At 46.1% G+C, this 22,671-nt stretch overlaps 1 protein-coding gene across 4 annotated transcripts in view; it reads left to right on the forward strand.

Moving 5' to 3' along the window:
• ZSWIM5 (zinc finger SWIM-type containing 5) overlaps positions 1-21,639 on the forward strand; it is a 121,874-nt gene extending 100,235 nt beyond the window's left edge. For all 4 annotated transcript variants that reach the window (XM_083447778.1, XM_083447780.1, XM_083447779.1 and 1 more), the window contains exons 5-14: positions 7,501-7,680; positions 8,911-9,087; positions 11,969-12,115; positions 12,824-12,961; positions 13,650-13,910; positions 14,819-14,954; positions 16,413-16,567; positions 17,784-17,947; positions 18,346-18,427; positions 19,181-21,639. In XM_083447778.1, the coding sequence (XP_083303904.1) occupies positions 7,501-7,680; positions 8,911-9,087; positions 11,969-12,115; positions 12,824-12,961; positions 13,650-13,910; positions 14,819-14,954; positions 16,413-16,567; positions 17,784-17,947; positions 18,346-18,427; positions 19,181-20,043 (2,303 nt within the window). In that variant the 3' untranslated portion in view covers positions 20,044-21,639. The remainder of the gene's footprint in view (positions 1-7,500; positions 7,681-8,910; positions 9,088-11,968; positions 12,116-12,823; positions 12,962-13,649; positions 13,911-14,818; positions 14,955-16,412; positions 16,568-17,783; positions 17,948-18,345; positions 18,428-19,180) is intronic.
• Positions 21,640-22,671: the final 1,032 nt, after the last annotated feature.

Here is a 22,671-nt window from a genome sequence, read left to right on the forward strand (position 1 = left end):
GCCATGCAAACAGCCTCTTTGAACTTTGCTTGTGGCTGAAAACTGGGGAAGAGATTTATATTCCAAGACAATCTGCCATAGCCTTTTATTTGGGAGATGGTGGTTGAGTTTGGATGTCACAATAAACCATGGTTTATCTTGATGAGAAAGAGCTGCAGTGAGCCTTTAGCGCTCTTTCCCCTCGCCCTCCCCCAGCCTGGCCGGGCTGCAAGAAAGAGATTGGAAGCTTCAGCTTCCATTTTTCACTAACTGCAGTTTAACCAATGCTTTGAAGTGGGTTTGTTTCAAACAAACCATGGTTAGGATTAACCACAATTTGTCAGTTTGGGACGAAATGACAAGTTTTGGTTAATCTGAAACAAAAGTGAAGCTACCAAGCTCTTCATGACTGCTAGTAATGGGGAGTGTGTGAACCCGAATTGTGGATTGTTCCTGTCATAATAAAGTTGATCAAATAAACCATGTTTATTATGATGTCCAAATGCAACTGCTATATATTTCAGGGCAGCTAGTATTTATCCTGCAAGCCAAGAAGCCTGCTGTTTCTATCGACCAAATTGAGTAGTGTTTGATCCAGATTTGAAATGAAAATAGCGCTGCAGCCCAGGCCTGAAGTACAGCCGAGTTTGTAGTGTTAGAGGTGATGAGAGGAATATTCTTGCCAGGCTGAACCAAGCACTGTGTTTGATCTTTAACAGAGAGAAAGAGAGAGAGACCAGGAGTGCAGCTCTGTATATCGGAATACTCAATGCAACCCGTCAGTATAAATGTGTATATTTTCATGTATAATCTTAGCTGGGATAGCAGTAAGAGAGGGGGCACAGAGAGGCAAGGGAAAGAGGGACTGAGAGCCTTGGAGCAAGGAAATATGTGCCCACTGACCCCTGAAGAGAGCTCTGAAGTCCAGACTCCCCTTTCACAATTTGTTTCTAAGCCTTTAGCATATACTGCCTACATGTTTTCAGGGTTTTCTTTGCATTCATGAGAGAAAGCCTGTCTTTCAAGGTTTGTGCCAAATCCAGCAAAATCCTGTGGAAGCAACACTTAATAAGTGGGACTGCAAATCTGTCAGCCCAAAGCAGTCTGGGTTATCTGTATGGAAAGGCATAATGAGGATTGAAGAAACGGTTCATTGCTACCTTTTAGAGATGGTTTGCAGATTGTCATTCTCCCTTCTTTTGGGCAAGCCAGACAATTCCTATCCTCACACCCCCCCCCCAGCTGCCATGTCTGTTTGGGCTTTGTGGAGCATGAGTGTCACAAGAGTGTTGCAGGTACATATTAAATCATGCTCACAACGCCAGCTAGGTGACAAACAGCATAGGCTGCTTCTCCTTATTTGGAGGCTGAGTGCTTCCTCCACTATGCCATTGCTGGGGGGGGGGGGAGGTGCGCGCGTGTGCTTGCCCAACCATTTAAACATAAAAAGAGAGGGAAGCACCATCAAGAGAGGAGGGAATGTGTGAGCCAAAGGCTCATTCATGTAATGCCAAATAATGGTTTGTGGAGCAAGGCTGCCCCAACCCTGCTCCTTAGACCTTTTCTGCCTCTTACGGACCTTATGAAAATTATGTATTCCTTCTCTCCAGAGCCAAATAATACATCTCCCTTTTAAAGGCTGCAAACAACACTGGCCCACTGCCCCTCAGTAAGGCACTTCAACCTTTTCCTTTATAGGTTGGGGGGCACCAAGTTAGAAGGCCTTACTGATCTTTGCAGGAAGAAGAAAGCTGGCCGTCCTGAACTACATGCTTTCAAGCTCAGGCTGAATTATTCCACTTGAAAACCTCTATCTAGTTTGCAGTGTGAACTGAGATCTATGTTAAGCATAACAGCATCAGCAAAGGTTCATCTAGCCTGGGAAGCCCAAAAGCGAGACATGAGCTCAATAGCCCTCTCTGCATCTTGCTTTCCTGCAACTGGTATTCAGATCCATGGTTCACGGAAAGGAGGGCTTTTATTCCCAGTAACGTCAGACATTTCTTTAAAGCACAAATGGTGTGTGCAGATTATTCTGCCAGTTGAAACACAAGAGCAAAGCTAATATTGCCATTACATGAGAATCTTTGGAGCTTTAATTGCTGCAGTGCACTATTGGAGATTAGATTCTAATTGTGAGAAGTAGATTGAAAACAGTTGGACTACAGCTTGACCTTAATCTCTCTGGAGACAGTTTATGTATTCCCTTTGTTTACAGTTGGGGATTGGGCTAGGTTTGCAGGGGGGGTGGGGTAGAGAGAATAAAATGAGGGAGAAATAGGCTTAGTTCAGATGAAACACAAAACAAACAAGCCTCAGGCTCCACAAGCTCCAATTACCTCCCACACTTCCTGGTTTTCCATAAACTATAATTTGCCATTTTGTTTGGACTCAAGTCAATAGAGGAAGAGGACAGAATGTGTGAGCCCAAGGCTTGTTCTTGTAGTGCCAGATTATGGTTTGGCATTATTACATCTGGACTTTGGGTTTTGGTTTCAGTTCAGTCAGTGGCACTGTGGTCACCTCTGGTCTCTCCTTATGATGGTGGTGTTCAAGATTCCTGTCCTCAGAAACATCTGCACATTGCGGAGGGTCTTGGGAGTGTGTTTCTAGGCACATTCTCAGTTTGTGTCAGCACCAGTGAGGCCTGGGGGGGGGGTGGTCTAAACTGCTACTCTATGCATGGACAAGTCCTTTCTCTGCCATTACAAATAATATCCTTGTGGAACTCCTTATAGGCATCTGTGAAATCCTGGCCATGGAAAACTGTGGTCTTAAGAGAAAAATGGCAAAGTTTTCCTTTTCTTAATCTACTATCATCCTGATAAAAATTCTTTTTTAAAAAGATCTAAAGGATAGACAATAGTTGAGTATACGTATGCCTATGCGAGAGAGATTTTGAAAGAGAGAAGAAGGTTGTGCTAAGAATTTTTTAATGAGATTTTATGAAAATGTATTTAATAAATAAATACATTGGTAACAGTATACTATTTTGAGTGGAAGGAGCAGCTTTTTTATAAAGTGCAGCTAAAGGGTTTACGGTGAGACAGTTTTCTGGAATTGTGTCTGTTTTAAATGGATTGTGTCTATTTAATATTTTTAAGTGGGGCTATAGCTTAAAAGAGAACGTGCTTTGTATTCATAAGATCCCAGGATCCCTCTCCAGGTTAAAAAAGGACACAAGGAATTATTCTGGGTGGATTGGACATTACTGATAGATGAACCAGCACTGGAAGGCAAGTTCATGTGTTCAAGATGAGATGGGCAATTTTAATATATGCACCTTTTCAAGGTGATATGGAAAAGCCAGTTGTGCAGTGACATAAATAGCAGTACTGATTACTAGGGATTTTAGTATATGTACCACTTGGGCTAATTTTAGACTTAACCACTCCCATGTGAACACTGCTGTGTCCTTTTCCATGGTGCTTTCTGTGAAGCTGTAATATTTAAATACTGCTTACACCGTGCATATCACCTAGTCATTGGAAAGTAGTCTGAAAGGCAAGGTATAACATTTTCAGATTAGATAGAGTGCCCATGCACACCAGCACTGACATCTCCAAGGATATGTCCACACAGTTGGGTGGTGCACAAGACATGGAGCATTTAAACACACCACATTAAGATGTCCTTTCGGCAGCTCTTACATGAATGTGATAACCTTAAAAATGGCTCAAACTCAAGCAAGCATTGATAACATTAGTCATATTCCATGAGTTCTCAGTCTGAAGAGAGAAACATACTTTAGCTAAAATCTACCTGTGTTTTGGAAAGGGTGGGTCTTCATCATTCATATGAGAACCAACTAAAACATTTCTTTAAAATTGGTCAAACAAAGCTTAGTCCCCTAAACCAAATAATCAAGTGTTCAACGTGCATACAGAGGCTAGGTGAGGGCAGGGCAGTTGAAGACTGCAGACCTAGAGACAGGCCAAGCATCATAGGCTACCACAGATTGCAGAGTAAGCTTAGTTTGCAGATTGAGTTGCTGCAGAACATGCAAAGCACAGCATCCATACATGTTGTCAGTTTTTCATCGCTCTTAGGCTCTGAAATAATGGTGTCAGCAACAGTCAGGGCTTGCGCTAGAAAGACCATTTCACATCTAGTACAGAATATACTGGTTCTCATTCCATTTCCTTCAAAGCATATCCATCTGGGTCTCTATCAAAGGTAACATAAGGTGGACATCTGGTAGCTTACTTTGCATTGGTATTGTCCAAGAGGTAGGATACTATTGAGGATTGAACATACGCCAGATTCAGGAGTTCAGATCAGGGATGTCTTGTTGTTACTTGCACACTTTTCAGAAACCAAACATGGGCAAGTGTAATCTGATCCCCTTCCTTCCTTGCTTGCTTGCTTGCTTCCTTGCTGGTAGCAAAGCATTCTAAGTCTCACTTCAGTGGCAGTTCCTGCATATCAAACTTGTGTAATAGTGGTTTCATTTGCATGTCATGGTAGACTAAGCTATGACTTACCAGGATTGTGAAAAGATGCTTGTTCGTGGAGAGGAACTCATACCTGCTTTGTTCCTCTCTAGTCTTTTTAGAACAGTGCAGCAGCTAAGCCAAGGAAACCTGGAATCATGGTTAAGGTTTGTTCTCCTTAACTATGATCTGTTTGCTATCATCACTTGTAATCCTTTGGATCTAACTCATTTGATGGAATACACTCAGTTAATTCTGCTGCCACTTTTTGTGGGCATCAAATAGGTCTTGCAGATCTTAGGGACATGTGTAGCTTGTCAGTTAGCTAACCAAATTCCTATACAGTTCTCACATGCAAGTTTGCCATCTATGCATAGAAACAAATTCTGCACTCCCAACTTCTGGATTCCGACATTCCAAATCTGAATAAAGTTCTCTCTTTCTTTTTCTCATCGTGTCCCCTGCTGCAAAAGTGCACATTCATGCACTGTTATGAAGAGGTAAATAGATATTCAAATTGGTGTGGACACAACCAGAGGAAAGGCATAGGCCCAGCCAGCCTTGTTCACACCGGATAGCTATGATGGTTTATAATTAACATCATATTTCTGTCTATATAAAAATATCAATGTTTGTAAGTTGAAGTTGGATATTTGCTGAAATAGAGCCATTCTAAACAGTGCCAGTGTAGGTTTCTGCTGTTCCCACACAAGTTGACAAACTATTTTTGTTGATTCTATAAGTCGGCTATGGTATCTTGAGGAAGCATTGCATATTTCCAAGTTGGCACTGCTGCAGTTTCAGCATCCACAAGAGAGATGTACAACTTTGATATGAATAAATAACAAATTATACATTTATTGTCTAAGAAACATAATTGTGCAGAAATGATTTGTGCTTTAGTACTTCAAGGAAGTACCGCGATGCTAGTGGGCTCTGACCAATGTTCTATGTTAAGTCATATGTTGATGACACACATTCTGTGTAGCTTATTACCCTCCCCCAACACAGTAACTAGTATCAGATTTCAGAACAGGGCAATTAGAGAGCGGTCTATCCCCTGTCATTCACTTCCAGCAGCCTGAGGTTTAGATCAGCTGTTTTGTATAAACCCAAAGGAGAGTTTAGAAACCTGCCACCCAGGAGCCAGCTCTGTGAATTACTTTATGCTGAGCATCGTGGCACTCTCCCAGCCCTTTATCAAAAGAACTGACTCTTTAAATTGGCAGCGTTGGGGAAACAGCCCTGCTGCAGGCCATTGAACTCCATGGGAGGACTTGCCGGCTGGGAGACTTCAAAAGCCAGATCTATAGAGCTGCACTCTTTTACCCTGTATGAGGAAAGGGAAAGAGACTCTTAGAAGTTCAAGGGTGGCTGCCCTGTATTTGTGGTTGGGCCCCCAAAGGAAATGCCAGGAACTGCCCCCAAACAGTTCCATGCCGCTGCTGTTCAGAATGCTCTGGAGGCGGACAAAAGTCCTGCTCGTTCTCCAGAGATTTGTGGAAAAGTCTGAGCCGCTTAAAAGAAGGCTGGAGAAGGAGATTAACAGACTCTCAAGTGGGGGTGAGGACAAGATGAACAAAACAGAATGGGCAGACATGGATGGCTTTTGCTGCCCTATAGCCCAAACCTGCAGCCTACCAGATCTGAACAGAGCCCACCAGCGGTGTGTGGAAGCCCACCAGGTCCTTGGCAGAGTTCCTGTTTTAGCAAACAGGCAAGTGCAAGAGGTTTACAGAGCCCCTGGTAGCCCCACACATAGCTGGTGGGCTCTGTGTTGCTTAGTAGGTCAGATATTTATGCAGACCTGCTGCAGTCTCTGGCTGCGAGTGGAATTGGTAATTTCCCAAGCCAGCAGGAAGAGTCCCGCTCAGTGCCAGTTGTGAGAGGAGAGCAGCCTGCTTAGTTGGAGTTGTGCAAAGCTCAAGATTAGCTCTGGATATAATGATACCTTTTCCTTACAGCATGTTCTCTTGGTGGAAATGTATGCAGGGTTTTGAGTTACATAGAATTCCTGCAGGCCGTGAAATTGGCCCAATCTAACATATAACTGTCTGTGCATGCGTGTGTGTGTGTGCTTTAGGACTAGCATAAACAGCTTTCTGCTATAGAGCTTTCACTGAAGGCTGAATTCTCTTCCTTGGCTGGAATAAGGTTCTGTACCACAGGACCAAAAGCTTGACACTATTTTTAGTATGGGATGGTTGAAATTGTCTTGCCTTTGTATGTAACTAAGAATAAAAGCATCATTGAAGTAGACTGCAGTCCACAAAAACGTATGCCATAATAAATTTGTTAGTCTTTAAAGTGCCGCAAAACTTTCTATTATTATTAACAAAGAGGCATTGTATGTTGCTTTAGGGCAGATGTAGCTATTCTGTGGATCTCCAGATGTTGCTGGACTATAGCCCCCATCAGCTCCTGGCAAGGGATGATGAGAGTTGTAGTCCAAAAACTTACATAACTATCTCTTCCTTGCCTCTTCTATGCATTCTGATCACTCTTTTGTTTGACAGCTATGCCAAGATCACAGTAAGGAGTATTGTGCCAGCAGGGTGCTGTGAAAACTTCAAGTTTGGAGGGAGTAGTTTTCAAAAATTAACATCAAAAACCTCTTCAATGCAAATAGACTGGAGAACAATGGCAGATGAAATGCCATTGTGATATTTCTTTTCTAAAGTGGAGCAATCGTTTACTGGATAAAAATCAGGTTATCATTCGGAACTTCTGACTCTTGGGCTTGCTGCAGTATTTTAAAGCAGTCTTTGATGTGCAGTTCAAACAGGAATTTTGTCCTGGCAGATCGAAATAATCTCAGATGCATATGCAATTATTGTCTCCCAATTTCCATCTCTCAAGAATACAGTGGAGTTTCTGTATGGAAAAAATGTTGACTTTAGCTGTTTATTTGCTTTTATAAATCCTCCCTCCCAATGTGCAGTGCATTTCCCTGAAGCAAGATGTGGATGTTTCTTTTTTTAAAAATCCCCAGGCAGGGAAACAATGTTGGGGTAACCTTGCTGCATGCTTACACAAGATAGCAGTGAATAACTCCTTCTGCATTTCTGCACCTGGTTCATTCATACAGGGGCCCTGTGGGTGTGTGTGGTGTTAAATCCACACTGCACACTAGAAGAGAAGGGATGCTGGCTGCGACAGCTGCGGAAGTGGGGAGATATGGATGTCTGCCCGCTGGAGGATGGGAATTACGGCAATGAACTTCCCAACATCACTAGTGCACTTACTCAGAGCTCCTGTCACAGGCAAAGTAAGTTGGGTGGGGTGAGAGTGTCTTGTCTTCTGCTATGTAATGTTTTTCACACCGGGGAACCCCAGTGTTATAACAAGCTGTTGAACAAACAAAAAACAACTGGAAAGACCCCGACTGTGCTCAAATATAAAAGCTTGCTCAGGTGAGAGATTATCCCTATTGTTGTCTCTGCATGCCAGTTGGTAAACTCCTCTATGGAAGTACCAGGGTGATGTTTACAGTATGGAGACATGCAGCCCTATCAGTAGGGTTTCTTCCACACTACACACTTCATACATGTTCTGTTTAAAATAGCTCATTGAGAGGGAAACTGCTGAAATGCAAATGTTGCCTGGCTTGAATTCTTAGAGCTTTTGGAATACTGACTTTTCCCATTTCTATTTCTAGGTACCTCTGCTGGCTCATGCTTTCCCCACCCCATCCATTCTCTTGCTATCCTTCTACGCTTGCTGGGTTTGGGTCATGGGAGGAATGGTTATCCAGGGAGGGCTGGTACTGCTGTGGGATTGGTCGTTTTGCATACTACTACTACAAACAAGAACCAATACATTTAAAAAGAAGAAGTTAAAGTTCAGTGAACCCTTTCAGTGTCCTCAAATATCCCCTGTGCTGCATTTCATTGTGATGAAGCCCATTCGTATAGCTGGAACTTTAGGGCGAAGTCTGCACAAGCACCAGCGGTGTACTTTGCATTGTGAAGAGTCCATTGCAACCCTTGTAGAGAGAGGAAACTGCATCCGTTTTGTTTTGTAGGGCGTTTAGCAATTATAAGCATAATTAGTTATTGGAAGCCTCCTCCCATTAAACTGCGAACGCTCCCACAGTTTGGATTAAAAACCCAAAGCTCCTTAACTGTCAGCCCTCCTCACCCTTTGGCCTCAAATCTATCTCTAAATTGGACAGCTATTTAGATTGAATGCATGCTGATTTGCCCTAATTAATTTATAGCAGTGGTACAATCTGGGATTTTCAAGTCTTTGCTTGCCAGCAGTCCTGCTGCAAGCAGGAGGGATGGATATATTAGACATGCGTGGTAGCAAATCTCTAGTGAATTACTTTGTTTGGATATGTTTACATTTTAAAAACATGGTGACAGGAAATTCTGCTTATTGTGGTGTGGTTTGTTGTGGTGATGGCTGAGCACCTCAGTGGTCAGACCCATGGTGGCAAACATTAACCAAGTTCATGCAGCACACTTGGCTACCCTGTGTGCTCTTTTCCTTGTAGGCTCTTTAGCAAGGTCAAGACGCACAGTGTTCACTCGTGCCATCGAAGGTTGTGACCTGCACTGGCAGGATAGCCACCTCCAGCGGATAATCAGCAGCGACTTCTACATCTCTCCTTCTTATCAAAGGGAGGGTGAGGGCCTCCTCTTCAACTCACAAGGACAGCCTTTGTGGCTGGGTAAGTTGCTACTCTTCTTGGTAGGAGCCATTATGTTCTTGCTTGGTAGCACACTACTCTGGGGATTCCAGTATGCTGAAAGAAGAATATTGTGTTTGCTCAAGAGATGACTGGAAAATTAAATTTGGAATCCTACTCTGGTAAAATAAGAAAAGTACACATTTGTGGTCACTTTAGGGAAGAACACATCATCTACTCACCTTGCAGAACCTGAGAATTTATGGCATCTAGTCATTTCCTATGCAGACTTGGGTCCCTTAACAGGAAGTTTGTGCCTGGCCTCAAAGACATCTAACCTGGCCTCTGGTCCTTTTCTTGGGATACCAAGGGACAGATTAATCTAAGCAGTTGTGTTAGCAGGAGCCAGTGTAACGAGTCCCACAAGTGCAACAGGGTCTCCTCCCTCTCCTTCCCCGCATCTCTTAAATTGGTTTGTGGTTGGGGTTGGAAGAACCCCTCAAACAGAACACGGGGGAAGGAGAGGGGAGATAGTTCCATCTGGCAAGCAGAAATATTTGCGCTGATGGAATGGTCATATAGCACAACACTGAATTCCTTTATTTCTTGAAACTTTCTCTGTTTCAGGATGGGGAAAGCCTTATACTGCACAGTAACTTAAGGCCGTTGCCTTGGAGAAGTTTGTCCAAGGCTGTAATGCCAACAAAGATGGTTATCTGCCTGACACTAAACAGGAGACTCCACATCTATGGTTCAAACATTAAGCTGCGGTAGCAGCTATACAGGAAGAAGATAGTGTGTGTGTCTCAGCAAGGCCAAAACCAAGATACCCAAACTCCTTCACACTGCAGATGTGCTTATTCACATGTTGTCAGAGTGCTATAGGTGTAGTCATCACAGGAAGACAATTTTGCAGTTTCTCCCAGAGTCTCTGCTTCTACAACTGAGTACTCAGGCTGCACCATCAAGAGCAACATTTGCTATGCTATTCAGAGTACTGAAGTTCAGGGACTCTCTAGCACCCCACCAGAGCTGAACCAACTGCACCATCAACCCAAGTGATTGCTTGGGGTGGCAATATCTTAAGGCGTGCCAGTGACGCTGAGGGGTGCACCTGTCTCATCCCTTGCAGCAGATGTGCCTGGGCACAATTCAAGTACCACAGCCTGGCATCCATAGCAATGCATGAGATCCTGAGTGGCACCATTTGAATCATGTGGAACAACCGTCTGGAGCCACAAAAAGTTCTGGATGAAACTTTGCTTTATCCTGCTCCTCAGCCCTCAGTGGTTTACATAAATTCCTCCCTAGCTTGCGAGATGTCTGACTTGCCAAAGGAATTAATCCCACACGTTGTGATTCTGAAATGTTATTGTCTTGTCTTCCCACTCTCTGGGTTTTTTTGGAGCTCCTCCTAGAGGACATCAGCAGCACCATGGAATTGCTTTTGATTTGCCAGCAGCATTTGAATGATGCCGTGCTTTATATGATGCACGATCACTAGAGATTCTTTTTGAAATGTTTGTGCCTCAAGCCTTCTGCTCATCTGTAGCCTTTAATAGCAGGAGATTTGGAGGAGGGAGTATAGCTGCATTTTAAAGGCCTTTGGAGACCTTGTAGAAAATGCTTCCTTTAGAGGAAGTCATGCTCCTCTGGATTTGGCTTCTACGTTTCCCCACAGCAGAGACATTTGCAGACATTTGCGGAGGAGTGGGCCCTTTGTTGCTTCCCCCCGACCCCCATGTGTGTCGTCTGTTCCCCCTTGTGACCTCTCCCTCAGAGTCGCAATCCTCTCCACGGCAACTGTGACTTCAGGTGGAGATCAACCAGCAGGAACAGATGAATTTCTGTGCCACACAATGGTGTTGCTCACAGGGGCAAGCTGTTTCCGAGTAATTGAGATCCTCAGGAATGACGCAAAATGCACACTCGGTGGAGAAGTGCTTCCAGTGAGGGATTCAGGGAGCTGCGCCCAAGTTGCAGGATGAGATGCAAGGAGAGTTGAGAGGTGTGAGGGGTGGAACAGCTAAGTGTGGCCCTTTTTAGGATGGAGCTGGATGCGGGGAACATTTTCAGCATCAGTTGTACAAAGCAAATGCAGGTGCCTCTGTTCCAATGGAAATCCAGCATGCCAGGGAGAAGGCCAAGCTGAAAACCTTATCCTTTACTTGGCAGCTTTCCCTATGAAACACAGGTCTTTCCTACAAGGAAACATCTTAACATGCAATTCCTCACCTGCAGTTGGAAGTCTAGGAGCAACATGCACCACATGCTGTTTCTGCCTGTTTGGAATCAGCCATCATCATCTTCAAAGTGTCTGGCCATTGCACAAAGACTAGTTTCACTTGATGGAATATAGGCAGCTGCTGTATACCGAGTCAGACCCCTGGTCCATCCAGCTTTGCTTTGTTGATACTGACTGGCACCAGCTCTCCAGGGTTTCACACGGCGGTGTCTCCCAGGACTAGCAGGGATTGAACCTGGGGCCTTTTGCATAGAAAGCATGTTCTTCTCTTCCACTGAGCCATCCCCTTAACTTGATGGGTGGTGTAGGACTTGGTTGCATTGGAAAGTAAGAGGTGGTCCTTTATTGTTTCTGGCAGGAGCAACTGTGAGCTGGCAGGATTAGGAGCTGAACCGTGTGATCAGAATAACATAGGACAGCCCACCTGGGTCTTTGCCACTTCAGATTACAGGTGGAGGACTGTATATTTGGAAATTCCTCTATGTAAAACAACAACCCCACGTAATATTTATGCACACATGGTTTGGTTCTAATAAAGAACAAGGCCACAAAATAGAGAACTTAGATACAGAAATTGAATCCCAAGCTCCTGCTCATAGAGTTGATTTGCTTACATAGACAATACCATTTGCCTATATTGCCAGCTTAATTGCACACTCTGTTTGTATTATGCCACAGAACACGTTCCCACAGCCTGTGCCCGTGTTGATGCCCTTCGTTCCCATGGATACCCTAAGGAAGCACTCCGCCTAACGGTGGCTATTATCAACACCCTAAGGTTGCAACAACAGAGGCAGCTGGAGATATACAAGCATCAAAAGAAAGGTATGAGTTGGCCTGTTGTTGTGGGTTTAAGCTGGCCGTCGAAGGATAGTTAGGTGCTTTTATGAGTATTGTGGGGCCTTCCAGGAGCTGCCTAGAGCTTTTCCAAACAGTAAAACAACAGCCCCCAAACCCCTCTTCCAACTTTTTAGACTCATTCCACCTCCTGAGAGCACCTGTCCCTGGATAGCTGAAGGGGCAGCTGGTGAATTGGCAGAGGCAGCTGACATGGAGGGGGAGGGAGGGGAGGATTCTGGTCCCATTATCAGGGGTGAACAGATCCAACAGATCCCCATAGGACAGGTGTGTCAAGTTGTGGGACAACAGCTTTGCTTATCCTAGAATTCTGCTTATCATGCCCTTACAGCTGGTGCTGAAACTCTGTGCTGACTTTACCAATAAAACCTTTGGGAATTTCCCAAGCCGAGAGTCAAAGTCTTTTGTTTGAGGTTGGGAGCCAGGACAGTGACCAGCTCACGTTGCCTAATAGTAATCTCAGTCTTGTCACAATGGAAGAACATGGTACCAATACAGCAAATGGAAAGGGAGGTGTATACAGGGGAGTCTTGACTGTCCTCTGCCAGGCTTGTGAAACTTTGTGCCTTGGAAGATGGAACCAGAGATTATGCCTCTTATGGCAGAAAGGAAGGATCATAAGTAATTACTGTGGGATTTTCCCCCCACTCCCCTTATTCTGTTTGCCTACTCCAGAACTGCTGCAGAGAGGAGCAACCACCATCACAAATCTGGAGAGCTGGGTGGGGCACCCTCTCAATCCCATTGGTTGCTTATTTCTCACTTTGACAGAAGCATGTCGAGTAGAGGATGAAAACTGCCTTGAAATTTCAGGTATGAGACTGCCAAACCCTGAGCCCAGAGCAGAGTTTCTGCTCTTTCCCTGAGCTTCCATGTTGGAGCCATTTTCAAGTTTCTGCTGTTGCAGTCTATAGAATTGGAAGAGGCTATTTATTCTGTTGTGGTTGAATTCCTGTGCTGACCAGAGGAAGAGGTCTTTGGGCAAACCGTTTCTGTGAAATATGCAAAAGCCAGTTGTTGGTCCCAGAAACAAGTGCTGGCCTGCAGACTGTCTGAGTGTTCAGCTGCCTCTGGCCCAACATACCCTGTCAATCAGGGAGGGAGAAACTGTAGCCCTCCAGATATTGCTGGTGTCCAACTTCCATCAGCCCCAGCCAGCATGGCATGGCCAGAGAGTTGAAGGCCAATGACAACTGAAGAGTCGTAAGTTTTCTCTCTCTGCTGTAGGTGAATTGAGGGTCTCAGGTGCTCTATGGCCTTCCTAGCTTGCAGCTCCCCAATGCTGGTATGAATTAAAGGACTGTAAAGCTCAACGCAGCTCAGCCCAGTACATTTGGTCACGTGAGCAGGGCCAGGAGGCAGGCAGTGTGCTGTCTTCTGAAAGCAAGTAGGCTAAGAAGGACCAATGGCAGTGATGGAGCTAGTCAGGCTATGAGGCAGGAGCGAGACCCTACCAGGAGGCTGCACTGCCCATCTTATTGATAACTCTCTTCTCCATTAGATGCTGGCGATGCCAAGCCTCCTGTGTATCAACATGTGCCTGTGGCCAATAGCTGCCCTGAGAGCGGGGAATCCTACCTATCCCTCGCTTTGGAAGTCGCGCTGATGGGGATGGGGCAGCAGCGGGTGATGCCGGAGGGCCTTTATGCTCAAGACAAAGTGTGGCGCAACGAGGAGCAAATCATTGCCCGCTTGCAGGAGCTGCAGCTGGACGCTGTTCTGGTGCAGACGCTACGCAAACAGTGTATCCTGCTCCTGGAAGGTGAGAGGACTGAGATGCTGCCCTCAACCGCTCTGGAGGAAGGAGGCTGAACCTACTACCCTGAAACAGTCTTAAGTTCCCTGCATTAAGCAGTATATTCTGCAGAAAATCCCTCTTGATCACAATAACTTACACCAATCATGTATGGATGGTCAGAAGGATATTTGATCGGAGCAATGTATGTATTATGGGATGGGGGTTGGGACCATAATGAGATAGGATCTCAGTATAGATATCACCCTTCCCTGAGCACTAGAAATCCCACCAAAACCAAACCCCTCTTGTTATGCTTTAACTTGATGCTCTCCATACAGTTTGTTCCCCCCATTTTCCCCTACACTCACAAACCCGCTTGAAACACATGGTGCTGTTTGAGGAGGTTTTTCAGTGAAAAGGAACCCGTTGCAGTGGGGATTGCAGCTCCTCTGCCGCAAGGCTCCCCACTTGCAGCTGTGTCGAGAAGGAAATCCGAGTCAGCCTCTTGCAAATTTCTGCTTTCCCCATGCTCTCCACTGTGCCAGCATTTTCAAACCTCTGCAGTCCCCATATATGGAGGAGGAGTTCAGTGTGTGGCCAGAGCAGCAACCGGGGGGGGGGCAGGGAGAGTGTCTTTTGTCCCCTGCTAGCTTCTGGTGCATCAGGAAGAAGGGGAGCAACAGCAGGCCTTCTGTGTGATGGTTCAAGGGGCTGTGCTTCTGATTCCTTTGGGTCTGCAATTTCAAAATCAAGTAGGCCCTCTCCGATACTTAGGAACCCAGCTTCTTTGGTCTGAATCTCTACTATGTAACAGAGGCCAGTTGGGAGGTATCCTCTTGCTTGCGGGACTGTTGAGCCAGCAAAACTCTCTGGCTTGAACTCAAAGGGTCTGGTTGCAGGATAGATGCTGACATGGCTCTGCTCCTGACTAGGTGGCCCTTTCAGTGGCCTTGGCGAGGTCATCCACCGTGAAAGCGTCCCCATGCACACCTTTGCCAAGTACCTGTTTTCTGCCTTGCTGCCCCACGACGCTGACCTGGCCTACAAGCTGGCACTGCGCTCCATGAGGTTGGTACCACCCTTCCCCTTCCAGCATTTAATAAAAGGCAGCTTGCAATATGAAGGTGGGAACGGCAAGTGTCCCCCCCCCCCCAAGATTGCTCTGCGTCTTCAATTATTATGTCCTCAAACTTCTCCAGCATCCAGTTTGCTACAGTACTATTTATTTTCCTGGCAGGTTTTTCCAATGAAGAATTAGTATGCATTTTCCTTTAAAAAGGAATTCAAAGACAAAGTTACTGATTAGCAGGTGCAGTTGGACTGTTTCATCAATAGGCTATTTATTCCTTACTTATATAGGTGGTGTGTTTTTTTTTGTTTTTTTGGAAAATGGGTATTTTAGTCAGAACAGCATTCTGAAATTATAAGGACCCAGTGGTTCTAGTATCGTCACGTGGGTTTCAGGCAAATCATAGTGATGGAGTACAGAACTGGAGGGTTCAGAATGCTCCCTGATGGGGACCTCACATACCGCCCTTAGTAACCAATGCAAAGAATCTGCTTATAGCTGCTCCTGCCAGATAGAAGAGCCGGTCCCCATGACACAACCAAGCTGGCTCAGTGAGACCACATGGACATGCTGGATCCCAGGAGAGAAGGCTTTGCTTCATCCTGGCCTTTGACTGCTGCACCATGAGAGACTAAGCCAAGGTTTGGCTCACAATGTTGTTGGAATGGGGATTCCGGCTTAAGCTCTCTCTTCACTATCCATGAGCGGCAACCCTCAGCTATGGCCTGGCAGTAGGAAGGAGGGTGGGTGGGAGAAAAGCAGCTGCAAAGTGTGGGAGCCCTGCACGTCCACGGAGTCTCACTGAGCCATAGCTTGTTTTGTTGTGTTGTGTGAACCAGAATGTGTAGTGCATTGAAAAGAGTAAGCAGGCTAGGACTGGATAGAGCAATGCCTTTGGTCTCTTGGGTGGTACCTTTGTTCTTCTTATCAGAAAGGGCATAACAGGAAATGCAGGAAGCCATCAGGTGTTGTAGTGGCTGTGTGTCCCAACAAACAGGTTGGTCTGGGAGGGAGAGTTCTGGTTTCCAGAAGGCTGAGGGCGGGGGGGGGGGGAGAGGCTTTAAATAGAAACATGTGAGCAGGTAGCTCCAAACTGCAGCAGATGCCCTGGGGCAAGGCAGCCCCCCTTCCCCGCCATCTCTAAGCAAAACCAGATGACTGCTGTGTGCAAATCATGCTTGGCTCTGACATAAAAGCACAAGAGGGGGATGTTTCTAAACTTATATTTTTCTTTACAAGTTTATAAATCACTCCTTAGTTCTCTCTAGTGGCCTTTCAAGTTTTGTTCAAGGCTGGTCTTGCATCCATATGTTGTAGAAGACCTCAAGGTTTACTACAGAGTTGTTACAGACAGCATACCATGGCCAAAGAAGGCCAAAATTTTTTTTAGAGTGACCCAACCCCTGGCAGGTACCCCTTCTTCACTGGCCTGACATTGCTGGTTTGGTTCTCCCTAGGCTGCCCGTTCTGGAGACAACGGCCTCAGGCGACGTCACCCACCCTCACCATATTGTTTCAGTGGTGCCTAGCAGATACCCGCGCTGGTTTACTCTGGGACACTTGGAATCACAACAGTGTGAACTTGCTTCCACTATGCTGACAGCAGCCAAAGGTGAGTGAAAGACTCATTGTGTAATGGATTATAGCCACCAGAAACTCTAGCTGGCTTGCTCAGCATTTGGACCTGTGCAATGAAGAAAGCCAGTGTGGTTCAAAAAATGAATGAAGGACAGCTTTGGCCATTGGTGGGTGGGTTGACTCCCACGTTTTGGGTGGTCCTTGGACAAGGTAGCCTCAGTGAGCACTCCCCTCCTATCTCTGCTGCCCCATAACTTGCTTTCTTCCTCTAGGTACAGTCCACCCACATGGCATTTCCTTGAGAACTGGTTTTATGAGGCTCCAGCTAACTGCTGTCTCTGTTCCTTGACCTTGCAGCAAGGACTTCCAGTTTTATTTACAGGCGCTCACTTAATCAGTTTGGGGCATGCCCTATAGAGAAATGTGATCATTGCAACATTTCTGGCCTCTGTTTATCGTCAGGGCTTTGCCTTTAATCACTTAAAACTCCCATTACTAAATTTCTATCTTTATTAGGATGTCTACGGCGTGTAGGATGAGCTCTCCTGGCTCAGACCAAATGTCTAGCATCCTGCTCCCGACCCTGGAGAGCCACCGCTAGGGCTCATCCACACTTCTTCCTGTCCTACTGCTTTCCCCTGGGGAAAACCGCTCTTTAACGCTCAGTCGGAGCAAAGGGCAATTTGGGTTTTCTCCGGATTGACCTTTGCTCTGATTTAGCACTAAAGAGCGCGTTTTCCCTTGGAAAGGAGTGGTGTGAGGGAAAAACCACTTGGGACTTGTGGCTAGAAAGTGCAGGTGAAAAGGAAAACTGCTTGGACTCATGCTTTCAAGGCACGGGACAAGCAGAAGTGTGGAGGAGCCCCTGGTCAGTGTAGACAATACTGAGCTAGATGGTCTAAATGGTCTGACTCCGTATACGCCAGATTCCTTTGTTCCTAAGCACTCTTGTTGTTCTCTACAGGATATTTGCTTGAGTTGAGAAAGGCTGAAGTGGGTAGAATTTGGGGGTTGAGGAGGGGTCAAGTGAACACTTAATGTAGCAATGAAAAGGTGTCCCTTTTATGTACACTTCATCCCAATTCTCCCCAGCAAGGCTGTGAGGAAAAGGAAGAATCCACTTTTCTGCTCTGCTCCCAGAAGTTTAGGAGTGCAGTACTGTCTAGTTTAATCATGAGAATGCTGATGTCTTAGTAGGGAGTTGGCAACCTGCCAGGCAGTAGGTGAGCTCTTTCCTGTCTCCAATCCAGGGGACATGCTGCGCCTACGTACGGTTCTGGAAGCCATTCAAAAGAACATCCATTCCTCCTCTCTGATCTTTAAGCTGGCCCAGGATGCCTTCAAGATTGCCACACCTGCGGACAACAACTCGGACACAACCCTGCTCAATGTGGCACTGGAGCTGGGACTGCAGGTAAGGGAGAGAGGCGATCACTAGGAAAAGCGGGGAACTTTCCAGGGCTATGTTTTCGAAGGGCAAGCCTCCCTTGAAGCCAGTGGTAGAGTCTGAACCTGGCTCAGAACTTGGGCGTTCTTGCTGCTTTTATGGTAGACTCTTAACATTCAACTCTACCTGTTAATTAATGGACAGAATTTACAAACCACCTGAAAAGTTCAAATGCATGGTTCTCAGGTAGACTTCATCCAAGGAGCTTATGAAGCCAGTTCTGCTTATTTTCTGCAGCAGAAATACCTCCAGTCTTCTTATCTTTCTCTGGGTTATACAGGGTTATACTGATCTAGGAAAGTGCAAGTCCAAGCTTTGTGACTGTCTCTGGGAAATAATCATTGTCCACTCATTTGCCGTTCCAGGTAATGCGCATGACCCTATCAACCTTGAACTGGAGACGGAGGGAAATGGTGCGATGGCTGGTGACCTGTGCTACAGAAGTGGGTTGGTATCTCTCAGTCACACATCTTGCAGGGAGGGCTGCAGCCCAAAGCCAGTCTGTACATTCTGATGAGCCAGTGGCAGGTCCTGCTCACACAAAGGGTAATATGATTTAAAACAGCACTTTCAAGTGTTAAAAGCACATCTTCCTGAAATCCTCATAGCAATTATGTCCCCATGTCTCAAAAGTGAGGACTGAAAGAGAAGGGGTTGCCTGAGAACTCTTACTGTGTTTGTGGCAGAGGTAAGATTCAAATCAAGGACATCTTGAGTCATAGCTCCATGTCTTGCAGGCTACATGCATCAGCACCCAAACATCCACAAATGTAGCCGTTTCCCATGTGATAAGATCCCTGCACTAGCAAAACAACAGCAATAGATAAATGTAATTTTATACTAAGGAAGATACCATTGTGTGCAGCTTTTAAAAACATCTGTTTTTTTGGCTAACATAAACCAGAGGCCTTCCACCTATAACGTTAAGCCAGACACTAAGCTTCCTGTGATCATAGCAGTTTTGGTTACTGGCACAGCCCTTTATTGTGAGCCTTGCCAAATTTAGCAGTGATGTCCAGCTTCTAGGATACAGACTAAGAGGTTAGGGTGTGGCTGATTTAGCCTGCAGAGCCCAGTGACCATATTTATGAACACAGTTTCACTCGGCTCTTTTTTTGTCAAATGCCACATACTCAAGTGCTCCAACATCATGCTTGCCACTTTACTATTGGTTGAAAAGCTTGTGCTCCCTTCTTGCAGGTGTACGGGCCTTAGTCAGCATCCTGCAGAGCTGGTACACCCTCTTCACCCCGACTGAAGCCACCAGCATAGTAGCAGCAACGGTGATGTCCCACACAACCATCCTGCGCCTCAGCCTGGACTACCCGCAGCGAGAAGAACTGGCCAGCTGTGCCCGCACACTGGCCCTGCAGTGCGCCATGAAGGATCCCCAGAACTGCGCTCTCTCCGCCCTGACGCTCTGCGAGAAAGACCACATCGCCTTTGAGACTGCCTACCAAATTGTGATAGATGCTGCTTCCACAGGCATGACTTACTCGCAGCTTTTCACCATTGCACGGTACATGGAGCACCGTGGGTACCCTCTGCGGGCGTTCAAGCTGGCATCTCTCGCCATGACCCACCTCAACCTTGCCTATAACCAGGACACGCACCCGGCCATCAACGACGTGCTTTGGGCTTGTGCGCTAAGCCACTCTCTGGGCAAGAATGAGCTGGCGGCCATCATTCCACTGGTGGTGAAGAGCGTGCATTGTGCCACAGTGCTGTCCGACATCCTGCGCCGCTGCACCATGACAGCCCCGGGCCTTGCAGGGATTCCCGGCCGCAGGAACTCTGGGAAACTGATGTCCACAGACAAAGCGCCTTTGCGCCAACTGCTGGACGCGACGATAAGCGCTTACATCAACACGACGCACTCTCGGCTCACCCACATCAGCCCGCGGCACTACGGGGAGTTCATAGAGTTTCTGAGCAAAGCTCGGGAGACTTTCCTTCTGGCTCAGGATGGCCACATTCAGTTTGCGCAGTTCATAGACAACCTCAAGCAGATATACAAGGGCAAGAAGAAGCTCATGTTGCTAGTGAGAGAGCGGTTTGGATGAGCTTCTGCATTAGTTAAAAGAAAAAAGAAGGAAAGAAGGAAGGAACCCTGATCCCTGTTGGTGGAATCATGCCTACTGGGCCAGACGGACTATGTTTTCCATCCAGAGAGGATTCCTGGATTATTATTTTTTTGAGGAACGTAAACCAAAAGCAGCACGGCAGGAAGGGTTTGCTTCCCACCCACTCGCAAACACCTCGGCAATACCAAAAGCTAACCAGGAAAAATTGAATACCTCTTTCCCAAAGGGCATGGCGGATGGAGGCTGAAAAGCAAGCCACCTCGAAGGAGGCATGGTAATGCGTCACTCAGCCTCTTGCGTTGCCACCTTGGCGCTTGGCTGGTGGCCTTGTAAGAGGTGCAGCCTGCCAAGACGGGCACATTTCACCGTTTTCTTTTTTGTGAAGATCCTTAACTGAAAAAAAACCTAACGTTAACTGTTCTCAGGGATTGCTTTACTAAAAGTAACAGAAGCATTTATGATACTGTAAATACGATAGTATATGTGTCGATTATTAAATTGTAAAGTTCTAATTATTTATAATTATTCTCTTTTTGTTTGGGGGATACTTGAAATGTGTTGTGGGCTGGGCATTTTGGTTTTGGTTTCGTTAAGCATATCCGAACATGAGAAAAGATGAACATTTCTCAGGTTCCCTGCCCTGCCAGCACTGTTGGTGAAGAGGGGCTGGTGGGTGGTGTCTGATGAGTAGAGAGGATGGACCAAGAGTTCATGCAGAACTACCGCGACACAACAGCCTTGGAAGAGGGGAGACCAAGGTGGAAATGGCAAAGCCCACCATCAGGGTGCGTGGACTTGGCCCATGGGCTGCTAGCCACAGCACTCGCCCTGCCTCTGCTGTGGTTGGAACCAGCTGTGGTTCCAATTATGGAATACAAAGACCCCAGGAAGCCAGATTGTTGGCTGTGAAACAGTTGAGCCCATAGTGTAAATAACCGATTTTTTTGGCCTTCCTCCACATGCCTATGGATAGATGCGTGCAAGAGCTGCATGCTATATGTGCATGGGAAGATGTGTCTTTCCTTTGGCAGATGGGGAGCAGGGAACACATTTTTCTCTTGCTTATGTGTGTCTTTTATTTTCAACTCCATTTCTAAACCGTTGCCTTTGATGGCACCTGCAGAGTCTGGTGCCCTCTGGAGGATCGCCTTCCTGGTCCCATTTCTTGCTGCTCCACCTCCCACCACTGCTTAAGTGGCTCATCTTAATTTTTTAACTTCTTCCAATGAAAAATAAAGTTGGGGGGTAGGAAGCAGGAGCAACACGGCTCTTCCACTTGTCTTTGTGTTCCCCTGTTCCAGTGTGTCCTAGTTTTAAAAGGGGCAGGGAGGGAATGGGGTGGGGTGGGGCAGGGGTCGGGCTGAAGGGTAGCTTAGAAAATGTGGATTAAAATTACCTACTGTCTGACTCCAGTTTTGTTTTTCACAATACTCTGAGAAAACTGGGCCAGGGAAACCCAGCTCACCCCAGTATTTGTTGCCATAGAAGTATCATTCTTCACGTCTGACTTACTTTATTTTGTGTACAACCTCTTGACCCAATGTTTAATAAAAAAGAAGGAAGATGTTCATACCACTTCTGTATCACTCCAGCCCTTTCTGTTGTCAGCATTGCCAATTAAAAGGGAATAAAAAGACAGCAGTTCAAAGGCAGTTGTTGAGATGGGAGGGGTGGGAGTGAATGCAACCTTCTAAACCACCAGCCTTGCATCCTTTGGGGCTGGAAAGAACCACATGTGGCTTTTGCCGCTTCCTGTACTGAGTCTCCAGTTACTTCACCAGCAAATATTTATATGTCAATACCCCCTGCCTCAGATGGAATATACTTGTTGTGCAGGAACAATCCTATAAAGAGAGTATGGATCTTTGATGTACAGTGGGATACATTGGCGTAACATCTGTGATGATCGTGGCTTAGGGCCATGAAACCTGAAAAAACCTCTCTCTCTCTCTCCCCCATCCGCAATCGGAACACGGCTGTAGGTTGAAATCCTCTTTGGAGGCCCTGCTATACGTCCTGCCAACAAAAGATTTTTGTGTGTGGCGGCACTTTGGAGGAATTCCTTCTCAAAGGAGGTAAAACTAGGCCATCCCTGAGGGTGGTTCGGCAGGTAGGGAAAGCAATGTTATTGGCACTTGCTTTCCATATATGACTGAAGAGTCAGACTCTCATCCTTTCAATTTTAAGGCTTGAGCTTTATTTTTTGCTAGCTGATGATGCCGCCTTTCGTTTTGTTCTTTTATCTGAACTGCTGGAGGTGATGGTGTTATGTTAGACCTAAACAGCAGTGTAGAGAAAAACCTAACAGGTCTCTGCAAGAGCCCTGCTCCTCTCTTAGCTGCTGATGCCACCTTTACTAGCTGCAGCCTCAACACTGTAGCATCCCCTTCCCACTGCAGCATACCTGTTAACAACGTGATCATTGCCTTAACCACCACAGTTCCTCCCATGCTATTCCAGTTCTAAGAAAAGCATCCACTGGTGTGTTTACATATCACACACAAGTAACAGACTTTCTGAGGTGGCTGGTGCTGCTTGTGTCTTCTATAAACATGTTTCCTTATCATGACATGTGGCTGATAACTGTCAGATGCAACCAGGCTGAAT

Source organism: Podarcis tiliguerta (genome assembly GCF_965153285.1).
Source record: "Podarcis tiliguerta genome assembly, chromosome: 6".
In the NCBI taxonomy this organism is placed as follows: domain Eukaryota; kingdom Metazoa; phylum Chordata; class Lepidosauria; order Squamata; family Lacertidae; genus Podarcis; species Podarcis tiliguerta.